General features: G+C 40.2%; 1 protein-coding gene across 15 annotated transcripts in view; it reads left to right on the top strand.

Annotated features, from left to right (window-relative positions):
* Positions 1-12788, top strand: part of DST (dystonin) — a 469784-nt gene that overhangs the window by 101722 nt on the left and 355274 nt on the right. For 14 of the 15 annotated variants that reach the window (XM_059178308.1, XM_059178298.1, XM_059178319.1 and 11 more), the window contains exon 4: positions 9380-9587. In XM_059178308.1, coding sequence (XP_059034291.1) covers positions 9380-9587 — 208 coding nt within the window. Of the gene's footprint in view, positions 1-9082; positions 9217-9379; positions 9588-12788 lie in introns of those variants that run through there. The other variant, XM_059178313.1, reaches the window with a different exon arrangement.

The following is a 12788-nucleotide window of genomic DNA, read 5'->3' as shown; positions in this document are numbered from 1 at the left end:
AATGTTCAACTAATACTCTTGAGAAAGATAGGAAGGATAGATGCCAAACTACATGGACCTTGTTTGCTGAGAGCTGTTATTAATGTGACCTCATTCCAATAACTTCTAATCACTGTGTCTCTGTTCATTGCTTCAAATTCCCTGGACTGACAATCATATTGGCTCAGCTGGAATAAGTCACCTACCCTTGGATCATCCCAAGGTGAATAGGTAACATCACTTAATACTTAAATTTACTTAATGCTTTCTCCATGTTGGGCATTGCTAAAGCACTTTTCATGTATTGTTTATTCTTCTACAATAGCCTTATGTCTTATGCACTGTTAGGTTTCCCATTTTTCAGATGAGAAAACCAAAGCCCGGAGAGGCCAGGCAGTTACCCCAAGGTCATATAGCTTTCTCCCAACATTCAGTCTTTGGCACAGTATGCATGTATCTTTAACTTTATAACAAGACAATATAGATAGTAGTTGGGATTTGGTCTTTGCAAATGTCCTGTGTTTCTATCTTAGGGCCCCATATATATGATCATAGCCTACATCTTTTTTTCAAGCAGAAATCAGAGCTATAACCTGGCTGTTGAAAGTATTTGGTATAAACACCACTCCATGACTGACTCAAAGGTAGGAGAAACATTTGGTAGCAGATTTGACCATGGGCAGGGGCTGGAGCAGACAACAGTGGGGGTGAACTGCAGTAGTGGAGTGGGTGAGCCCACCAGATTGATGGAGATAATGAGCCAGCATTTATGGAAGTTCATACAGTTTGGTTCCACTTCCTGGGTATTGGAAATGTTAACTAGGGTTCTTGGGGATGGAGCAGAATGAGATTAGCACTTGGATGCCAGCAGGAACATGGAATCACCTATTCCTATTTAACACTAATTTAACTGAGATATTTTGATAACCCTCTCCTTTTGTTTTGTCTCTTCCTCTCCAGTTTCCTTTTTTAAACTGTCAGCCTATTGATTTACCATTATCCCTTACTTTTCTTACCTCCTTTACTTTCTGAATGCAACAGTGTTGCCTGTTCCTTTCTTTATGGCTTAATTTATGCTAGGGCCATAAACTCATAGACCAGGTATTATAGAGAGATAAATGAAGTGAGCCAGGTAAGGACTGTGTCAGAATGGAAAGCACATGTCCTTTCCAAAATGGGAAAATACTGCTAGTTTCAATGCTTCACATCCACATTTTCATGTAAAATTTGCAATTTTTTAAATGTTTATCATTAGTCAGTTTTTAAAAATGAGTAGGCTCATCACAAAGCATCTGTGGGATGACTCTATCAGCAGTTGGCATTTTTGGACATGACACTGTTGGTGGAATGAGGGAGGTTGGGAACTCTTGAATCTCCATCCTGGCTTCTAAAGGGACTGTAGATGTTCTAGTCTGTTTTCTGAGTCAGCATCTCTCTACTAATTGGCTTTATATATATATATTTTAAAGATTTTATTTATTTATTTGACAGACAGAGATCACAATTAGGCAGAGAGGCAGGCAGTGAGAGGGGGGAGCAGGCTTCCCGCCAAGCAGAGAGCCCGATGTGGGGCTCAATCCCAGGACCCTGGGATCATGACCCGAGCTGAAGGCAGAAGCTCCAACCCACTGAGCCACCCAGGCGCCCCTGGCTTTATATTATTAATCACATCTTTATTATTTATTTTTTTAAAAAATATTTTATTTATTTATTTGAGAGAGAGTGAGCAAGAGAGAGAACATGAGCAGGGGGAGGGGCAGAGGGAGAGGGAAAAGCAGGCTCCCGGCTGAGCAGGTAGCCTGATGTGAGACTCAATCACAGGCCCCCGGGGATCATGACCTGAGCTGAAGGCAGGCACTTAACCTCCTGAGCCACCCAGTCACTCCTTAATCACATCTTTATGTATATATTTGCATTATCGTACTGGAAGAGATATTTTTCAGCCTAACCCATTAAGATGATAATATTTGAATATAAGTTGGCTGTTTTATCTCCTCTACTCTTCCATTTGGACTTAAAGCTCCTCTAAGGCAGAAGACTATGTGTGCGGAAGACACATTTTTAATTGTTGATATAAATAAATATCCATTTAAAATATAAGATGAGGTATTCTCTAGTTAGAGAGATGTTTTTGTTATTCAAGTTTGTCTTCCTAATGTGTTCCTGTTTTGCGGGGCTATTTTCAGTGTTGTGTTTGTCCTTCTTTATGGCAAATTATTTGAAATGTTCTTCCTCAGTTTTGAGAGACTTTCTGCAGATCCTCAATTGTAGACTAGTTCTTGTCTCTGTTTTTATAATTTTAATATGATTAAATGAAGCTGGGCTTGCAAAAAAAAGTCTACTTGTAAGATTTTTACAATTAAAAAATGGTATTTTGATACTTAATATAATTTTTCTTTTATTTGTGATCTTTTTGGGGAGAAGATTTGCAGAGGTTTCAGAACACATAGGACCAAAGAATATTAGAGTTGGGAGAGGATAATAAAATCAACGTTCCACTCAGTGAAGGCTTGGTCTCTTGCAGTGGGAAGATGTTTACTACCATATGAAGCAGTCCTTTCCACTTTTAAGTGGTTGTATATTTTTGTATGGTTTTTCTTCATTGTAAACTGATAGCTGTCTCTCATCATTTCCATCCTTTGAGCCTAGTACTGAGCACAGAACAAGTCTACTCCTTTTGGGCTCCCCAAATACATGGTAAGATCTTTGAGGGCAATATGTTAAGACGTTCCTCTAGTGCCTATGAATCATATTTTAGGGCATTTAATGGCATGTGGTTGAGAGCATAAGCTTTGAGGTCAAAGGACCCAGATAGAAATCCTGGCTCTTCTGATAGAATACTACGGACAAGTTACTTAACCTCTCCAAAGCTCGTTCTTGGGTTGCAGTGAAAATTAAATAAGATAGTGAATGAAAATGCTCAGTAAAGTCCCTGACGATGGTCATTCAATAAATGATGTGTATAGTTAAAACATGCTGGTTAGACTGAAAGGAAGGAAGTCTTGCAGAATGTTTTAATGTTAAGCCAAGACTGCCTAGAATCTGAAGCCATGCTCCTCCCAGAAATGAGTGTTTGATGCTTATCTTGGAGAACTCCTTATACAGCTAGAGGAAAATTATGTTGTGTGATCTTAGTTTCCCCAGAAACATAAGACCAAGGAACACTCTTAACTAATGCATAATCTTTCTACTCTAGGAAGAGTCTGTGTCCAGAATTCCAGTGGTCTTCCTTCATAGGCTTATGAACTGGGGCTCTCCACCTAGAAAGAAACCTTTGACTTCCTTAATTCTTTGCCCAAAGCCTCCTGCTTGAGTGAGATCCAAGAACCTTCCAGCTTCCTTTCTTTCTGACCTCTCTTTCCCCCTAACTCCTCCTAAGCTCTTCTTCCTCTCTCCCCTAAAAGGAGAGAGTGAGGGACAGCTGATGTCTTGCCAAACAAGAAGGCCCTTCCCTCTTACTGTTTAAAGGTGGTTTCCAGGGGCTCCTGGGTGGCATATTTAGTTAAGCGTCTGCCTTCGGCTCAGGTCATGATCCCAGGGTCTTGGGATCAAGTCCTGTGTCAGTGTCCCTGCTCAGAAGGTAGTCTGCTTCTCCTGCTCCCTCTGCTGTTTCCTCCACTTGTGGGCTCGTTCTCTCTCTCTCTTGCTGTCTGTCAAATAAATAAATAAAATCTTAAAAAAAAATAGAGGTGGTTTCCAATGGGAGACTAATTAAAAGTTATTTATATGATGAGAGAGTACTTGAATTGTTCAGCTGGTTTTGAAAAAAATTTAAAAACAAGCACATAGTCCCCAAAATGTAACTCATTTTGTCTTCAAGGGGTTAAATGCACTTTCTTACATTTTCATTAATTGTTTTCTTCAGCATCTGTTTATTTGTTGTAAAGATTGTCTTCTTTATTATTATTTATTTATTATTATTGTATTATTGTATTATTTATTAGATAGTGGGCCCTTGCTTTTTTGACTTACTTCCCAGTAAAAAACTAGGATATAAGTGTTTTTTTTGTGCCATACTTTGCATTTTTACATAACATGCAAGAAGCTAGTATTTGTACTTGCCTAATCAACAGAATTTTAAACAAAATTGGAATCTATGTTTTTAAAAGTTTTGACATCTTTCTTTTTGTTTTTGTAAAATATAAAAAAAGTGATACTTAACCAACTAGGTTTACTGGGCTATATTTAAATGAATAACAATGGAGCCTATTTTATATCCTTCCATCTAAAACTCTGCTTGGGATTGAGGCAAGCACATCACCTTTCTGGGTGCTTATCTAATTCTCTACCTGTATACCAAGAAATGTTACAAGAAATCACTCAGATGGATACTCTCACTGTGTACTTACAACATGGGATTTTGGTTTTGTGAGAACAGGCCTAGACTAAGCAACACTTAAAGAAACTGAGAAAGGTCCTGCTTATGTGTTTCCCCCAATTCTTCATTTTGACAATATTCAAATGTATAGAAAAGTTGAAAGAGTAGTATAGTGGATACTTATTATTAACCTATTGCTATATTTACCAGTCCTTCTGTTTTATTAAAACAATTGAAAATAAGTACAGATGTCATGAGTTTCTCCAGCCTGGAAGGTAAGAATAAAGTGTCCCAAGATAAGGACTCTTTCTCACACAACTACAGTATCATTATCATACCTTAGACAATTAACAATCATTTCCTAATAATATCTAATAAGCAATCCATGATCTATGTTGTTTCTAACATGTCTTTTTGGCTTAAAAAAAAAAGTATAGAATCTCATCAAGGTTCATGAATTTGCTGTTATGTTTTATTTGTCTTTTAAATTTAGAACATTCTCTGTTTTTTGGGTATGTATATTTCTTGACATTGACGTTTATGAAGGGTCCAGGATAGTTATTTTATCGATTGCCCCACAATCTAGATTGCCTAATTGTTCTTTCTTTTTTAAATTTTAAATATCTTATTTATTTATTTAAGAGAGAAAGAGAGTGTGAGTTGGGGAGGAAAGGAGAGGGAGGGGGAAAGAATCTCCAGCAGGCTCTGCGCTGAGCAGAGCCATCTCCGCACTGGGCTCTATCTCATGACCCTGAGATTGTGACCTGAGCCTCAACCAAGAGTCAGATGCTTAACTGACTGAGCCACCCAGGCACCCCTGCCTAATTGTTTTTTTTTACGTGCTTTTTAGTTTTTAACCTTTTGGGAATATATTTACAGACGTGTGCATAAAATATAGATATGAAGGTTTGTGGAAGTTACCTTTCCAGTCTCTGGGATCCTAAAAGTCTGGCTCTTTTATAAACCCTTATCTCTGCACTTGTTTCTTCATTGCAGTTAGAGAATGTCTAGTGCAGAGACAATTTCCTGGCACTTTCCTGCAGATCAGGGTACTAAGGTTGGGCGGCTTCCAATTTAGGCAGTTCCATTGTATTTATCTCAGATCCCCCACCGGAGTTTCAATTAGAGAAGTTATTGTTTAGTTCCCCTTCTAAAAATGTTGCATTCTGTAATTATCTTAGCTTTAAGGCATTTGGGTTGTTTTTAATACTATGTGAATGCACTGGCTATTAGGAAAGTCACTTTAAAATTAGGGTGATCTAATTCAATTGTTAAAACTGCCTTAATAATTAGGTTGTAATAAGACACAATACAGGGTATACAGGTTCCTCATAACCTGGTGTTTTGGGCTGTAGAGACTCAGCATAGATCCAGAAGTGGTTCAGAGTTCTTTATTAAAAAAAAAAAAAAGAAAAGAAAAAGCCAAATGTTAAAAATATTATGACCTGGCACGCCTGGAAGGCTCAGAAGGTTAAAGCCTCTGCCTTCTGCTCAGGTCATGATCCCAGGGTGCTGAGATTGAGCCCCATATCAGGCTCTCTGCTCAGCAGGGAGCCTGCTTCCTCCTCTCTCTCTGCCTGCCTCTCTGCCCACTTGTCATCTCTGTCTGTCAAATAAATAAAATCTTTAAAAAAAAAAATTATGACCTAGGTCAAACTTGTCTTTACTCTTCTAATTACCTTTATTTCTCTTCCTGCATACTCACAGTGCTTTCTTGTTCTCAACGCAAATGCTAAATGGTGATGATAGATGATGGTGTAAATTGGGGTCCTTAACTTGAAGTCAGTGGGTCAGTGAGCCCAAGAAAATCATATGCAACATTTGTGTATATTTGCCCATGTGCTCTGCTCTGGAGAGATGTTTCCATAGATTGCTTCAACTTTTCAGGGGTGCCTATGAGCCCCAAATGGTTAAAGGCACTGGTTAAATAGTTACTTCCTAATAGGGCCTTTGCTCTTCTGTCTGATTGTTGGTATGGTATCTTTCTTTTTAGTAATCTTTTTGTGTGTTTGTTCTGGATTAAAATATTACAAGAAATAAAATTAAATCTATTTATAGTATTAGTCAACACCCAGACATAACCATTGTTTACATACAGGTAAATGGTTATCTACTTACCTATCATCTGTCTACCTATTTATCAATCATGTATCTGTTTATCCATCTACACACACACATTTTTTAAAAGAATCATTCTATATGAACTCTTTATACTTTTCTAAGTGTAGATCGATAACACTTTTCTTTAATTGTTGCATTGTAGCTCATTATATGGATATACTGTAATTATCCCATCTCCTATTCATGGACATAGATGTGTGTGTGTGTGTATATATATATATATATATATATATAAGATATTCATATTTTAATATGAATCAAACTTTAGGCAAGGTTTGAACAAGGGAGATCTTGGAGTTTTTGCTGGTTGCAAGAACCCTCTTTGTCTTATTCTTGCTAGCCCCACATCAAAGTCGAGGCTCTGGATTTTGGGCCAGGGAACATGTTTGTTTTTTCCAAAAAAATGAGAACTGTACTCTTACATGCCTCTCTCTAGCCCCCAAGATAGTGACATGAATTGGCAAGTCATCGCAAATCAGTAAAGCATATAACAGTCTTATAGGATCAATTGCCTTCAGAGCAGCTTCTTTTAAATCCGTTCTCAATTTTCAAGATTCAAATGGGCCTAATTTTGTATAGTTTACTTATATTTTTTAAAGTGTTTATGAAAATTATTATGAAAACAACAACAACAACAATAAAACCCCGAATACTTTCTTAAAATGCTTGAATCGTGTAACCTGGGAGACTTGACCAAAATATAAATATGTATGATTTCCCTGGGTCTCTGTGTCTGTATCTATATTTTCATATGATATATTGCTGAAAGAGGTGTTGCTAATTGTCTTTTTTTCCTTTTCTCTCTTATCTGTTTACCACTGACACTACTAGATTAGAGGCTGCCCTAGTCAACACCCTTGGGTCCTGGGTAGTAACTGTTCCCATCTGGCTGTGTGTGATTAATGGTGTTTATGTCATGGCATAAATCACGTCTGGCTGTTCAATCAGCTCAGACTCTGGTCATTAAAAAGAATTACTCTATCTATAAAAATCAATAACCAGTGGTTTTTGGAACGGAGCAGTTCTTTAACAGTTATTCCCTAAATCTGTCTGTAAAGATAAACAATCAAATTACTATAGTCACTGAAATTGTGCAGGCAACAAGAAATATAATCTCGCAGATAAAGGATGACCTTAAGTAAGGACAGGTTGGAAGCCATTTTAAGGAAGACAAGGCAACCAAAGAAACCCAATACCCTTTTGAAAGTCTTCAAGAATGTCCCCCTTTTTCATGGATCCAGCTGACAACACCACCTCAGAGAGCTCAAGATGAATTTTCTGAAAAGCGTGGAAAATAAATTAGGTTGATAATAGCATTCTGTGACTGACTTAATGCCACTCACAACTCTCTGTGGACTCTAGCTACAATACAGAAAAATCAATTTTATGTATTTACCTCATGTTTGCCTCATACATTATTGCCATGAGGAGAACACACAAAATCTGAATAAATAAATTAGCCAAGGTGATGAAATGGCAGGTAAAATAAAATGGAAGACCACTTTATCAGGGAAGAACAGAGCTAAAGATAACCCTTAGACACTTTACTTTGTGGGAGATACTATGTGTACTGTTAAAATGGTGGTGTTGACCGTGTGTAACAACATGCCTGAATAGAGCGAGGCAAGATTAATAGTCCTGATTCACTTCTAGTTTGTTTCACAGGCTGTGGGTGAGTGCTTTGGGATGTTGCTCACACAGCCTGTTTTGCTGCAGTAGCCACCGCTTTTGTGAGCAGTCAGTGTTTTTGCTCAAATTGGAGTATGCCTCACTGATTCCTGTCTGCAACTTGTTTCTGAGGAATCAGTGACTGCAAGATACGTTTCAGGAATTCGAGTTGTACCAGTTTTGCCATCTTTACGATGTGCTTCACTTAGCCAAGTGGAATTCTAAATGGGAAAGTGAAGACTTCCCTTTGATACTCTATAACTCTGTTCCCAGAGCAGATCACATCCTGATTTCCACAGTAAGCTGGTGGCTCTCTACAGGATTACAAACCCAACTCCATCAAGAAGGCAGGACTGATCGCTCGTGCCCTTTTCCTGAATGGAAGATAGAACCCTTTTAGCAAGATATGATCCCGCAGATTTGTTCCTACGTGATGAAGGGAGGACTAACTTCAGGCAAAGTGCTTTGGTGGAAACATCCTGTTCCTCCGTTCCCTGTGTGATGACCAGGAGCTGAGAAGGGCTCTGTTTCCTGTCACTGTGCTGCCATCATCCTCATTTACATTATTGGCAGCTGTTACTTTGTTAGAAGTTTAAATTATCTGAAGAACTCTCAACTGAGTTCAGATGTTTGTTTATTGGCGCTGTCCTAGGCTTCTGAAAACAGTCTTTTGTGTTCTCCCAGCCTTAAGAAAAGCTCTTCTCAGAATCTGCCCTTCCTCCCTCCTTGCTCTTTTCTGGGAACCTGCTTCAATCTCATGAAGCAAATTAAATAAAGAGGACAAGGGGCTTAAAGCTCGTCAGAAAGGAGACTCCAGCGGTGAGGCGACCCGAAACGGAAAGGAATTGGGACTCAACATCCTGCATTTGTGCTTTGTTTTTGAAACTTCGAGTTAGTTGCCTTAATGAATTAACCAGCAGCCTAATGGAAAATGTTTCTCCTGTCCTGGTGGGGGAGCCAAATACTATAGATTTGTAACAGGAAGGCTGTTGATTCTGGCTTCATTGTTGGGCCAGTCATTTGTGAGCTGGTGGCCGGACCGCAGGCCACACACTTCTGTGCACATCTTCCATGTATTGGGACTGCTTGGGTTTTGTTTCTGCTGTCGGAGACGCCGCGGAGAAAAGATGGTGAGCCCTGGGTTTTATTTCTTGTTTGTGTATCCCTTCAGCATTGAGGATGGTACAGGATGCCAGACTCCGTTCGGGGGCAGGGAGGGGGCTGTTGAAATCGATGAGCATATGTGAGTGTTATGCTGTTAATGCTTTTTTTTTTCTGTGTCATCCTCTGTAGAGTTCCGGGAACGCGTCCTATCGCTGCTCTATGTCTTCCTCTGCGGATTTTTCTGATGAGGATGATTTCAGCCAGAAATCTGGCTCCGCATCTCCAGCTCCGGGAGACACCTTACCCTGGAATTTGCCTAAACATGAGAGATCAAAAAGAAAGATTCATGGGGGCTCAGTGCTGGACCCCGCTGAGAGGGCAGTGCTTAGGATAGCAGGTAAGCGCGTCGTTGGGGAGGGGACGGACCCCTGACGGGAGTTGCGGAAATTCACCCATCTGCGCCCCTGGGAGCCAGAGCTGGGAGCTGATGCACTGGGCAGAGATCTGTGCTCAAGGTGGAGGAGGAGGATGACCATGTTTACTTTATGCTTGATTTCTATCGAGAAAGCAGTTTGCCCAGCCTGCTGGTGACTAAGCTGTTTGGCCCTGTCTTCTGGTTGGATGGATTGATACCTTCCAATTGCAAGGCGGATATTTACAGACATCTGCATTAAACTTTCCCTATTTACATACCCTAGCCGCTGTGACATTCTGAAAGTATTAACTTCTGTGATTCCTAGTGTATTTGCTAGAATCTGTGAGAAAGCTCCCTTCCTTTCCATTTTTTGCCCAGGGACACTGAGCTTCGCAGGTTTAACTGGGGTGGATTCCTGGTGTTTGGTATATGGGATTGCAGAGGGAATTCCAGCAACTTGGATGCCTTTTTTTTTTTTTTTTTTTAATTGTAGCATCTCTGTCAGAACCATCTGTCCATAGCAGCTTTCCGTCCCTGGTGCTTTTGAAGGTTTAGCCATCATGCATTCCTGATTAATTAATATAGGGGAGGTGCCAATGTTTCTGTTCTGTTACCGGTGTTCCCTTGCACTGGGTGTAGAAGTCGAACCAGAAGGGATGACTTGTTTTACCCAGCTGAAAGCTGAGAACACTGAGGAAACCAATCCTCCAACCTCCCAGTGCCTATGTGGTTTCTTCATATGTGTACTGTGCATGAGACTTGCTTTCTGGAGTGATTGGTCCTCAGTTCCCTCCACAGTTTTCTCTTTCAGAATGGTAATGGGTAGGATGGACTAAGTCTTTTGCGGGGGGGGGGGGGGGGGGAGCCGCTGGCTTTTGCAAAGGCCAAAGGTCAGGTTTTGTCCCAGCTGATTTCTGCAGCCAGTGGATCTGGCTCCTTTCTTCTCCACTCTCGAACATTCCCTCTGGGGTGGTGGGTGTGTGCCCACTCAGTTTCTTTTGCCTCCCACTGTAATGCAAAGTTGGTACTTTATATTCCTCTGAGGGGCTGGTGAGGACTAGTCCAGAGCCCAGGCACCACAGCAGCAGGGACTCCCCCTACAGTCCCCCTAGTAGGATTTTCTGATTACAGGAAAAACGAACAGCTCCCAGGCAGCCATTCTCTAGTCTGGGTTTCTGGGGCAACAGCCTTGAGCTTCTTCTGGCTGCTGTTGTGAGATGCTGCCTGTTCTCTTCCAGGCCTTGAGGGGAGGGGTGGAGCAGTGAAAGGGTGGGAGGAGGGAGGGTCCTGGAGGGAGACTGTTTGGGAGCCAGTGAGACCAAGCAGGGGTGGTTTGGGGGAGCTGAGGCAGACCTAGATCTCACCGCCCTCCTCAAGTATTAAAAAGTGTTTAGTCACTGAGGCCTGACTCCTTGCCCGGTAGAGATACTGCTTCATTCCCCACCCTGCCCCTCCAGGAGCAGGTGTGAGGCATGGAGAGGAGGAGCCAGTATCTGCAAGGTGTCTTTGGCTCAGCAGAAAGGAAAGACAGCTGAAAGGAGGGTGCTGAGAGAATTTGGAGCTCTAGCCCATCAGAACAGGATGCCTGTGTTCCGTCCATTTTGTGGAAGGAAGAAGGTGCTTCTGGCTTGAGGTTTTTGTTGATGGTGACAGAAGTGGGTAATTTGCTTTTTGATAGTGCAGGAAGGGGTTATGAGAGAAGGATTGGTAAGGAATTTGTGAGGGGGTAATGAGTTGGGGATAGCTATATGGGGAGAGCTATAAAGTTAGTGTTCATTAGTGAACTTGAGACCTCAAAGTCACATACTTTAAAGAGATTAATCAAAAACAAAACAAAACTACAAACAGAATAAGCAGCCCTAGTATGGAAATATGCTACTGTTTTAAAAATAAATATTGGTAAGTTGGCTGTTTTCTACACAAATCATAATAATCATATCTTGGGAGCAAAGACTTGGAGGCCAGTCTTCCGATATCTGTTTAAAAATAATGTAGCTAAAATATGAAATTCAAATATGTTATTTGTTCACCAGTGATCAACCAGTGGAAGATAAGGGAACAGGGCATCTGAGCGATTTCGATGCTGTGGGTAGTTCGAAAATATACTATGAAAAGATTTCAACTTTTAACTTTATTAGACATTTTCACACTCTGCCTGAAACTCACCCATCCTTGAAATTCATCCCTAGTAAGAGATGGGGTGAGGTTCAGAAGTGGTATGAGGATGTCCATTGTGTTCATTACTTAGTAATAAAGGAGTTGAAAGTCCAATATTTTTATTTGTTTTTAAGGTCATAAAAATAAAATTGAACATGAAAATGCCTAGAGTCAAAAAGACCTTATGGTGTGTGGGATAACTAAATTCATTCACATTTAATAAATATTGATCGAGTCCCTGGAATAAAATGAAGAAAAGCACATAGTTCTGCTTTTAAAGAAGTTATAGTCCAATATGATAACTGGATATGTTGTTAGACTGTTACAACATGGCGTGAGAGATTAGTTGTTAGGGCTATATAAGTACCTAATGTGAAAAGAATCCAGAAGAGAGTCTAATTAACATGGACAGAGAATGGAGCCTGAAAGCTTCTGAGGGGAGGTGCCACTTGAAGTGAGAATTAAAGAGCTTGATGGGAATAGGGGGAAAGGGAAGACCACTTCAGAGGGATGGAACCATAAGAACAAAGGTAGGGAGATGTGTTTATATGGAAATTTCAAGTGCAATGCATAGTAGAACATGGGATTTGGTAGAGAATAGCGGAAATGGAAAGGTGCCTATGTGTAATACTGAGGAGATTGGACCATTCATGCTGTAAGTGGTGAGGAATTATTGAAAGATTTTTGGCAATGCAGTGATATAATCAGGTTTACATTTTAGAGAGTCTTATGTCACATGTCTGACACTTGACGATTTTAAAAGTGCTTTTGCACTTACTGTAGTGTTCTCACTTTAAAGTCGGAGACTGTACGCCTTTCCTATATCTCAGGGTCAATGTGAGAAAAAGATGATGAAGTGTAAGGAGTGGGGCTTTATAATATCCATTGTATAAATGACTTTTATATAAGAACTATAGATCTGCTGTTCTTAGTTACTGGATATGGTAGGCTGAGTTTTTATTCTTGAAGTGCCCGTAAAGGTACACGGTTTGTTGGGAACAGTGCTATTTTAAAATAAGGATTTTT

The sequence above is a fragment of the Mustela lutreola genome, chromosome 6 (genome assembly GCF_030435805.1).
Source record: "Mustela lutreola isolate mMusLut2 chromosome 6, mMusLut2.pri, whole genome shotgun sequence".
NCBI classification, from domain to species: Eukaryota; Metazoa; Chordata; class Mammalia; order Carnivora; family Mustelidae; genus Mustela; species Mustela lutreola.
This window is presented reverse-complemented; position numbering and strand designations above follow the sequence as displayed.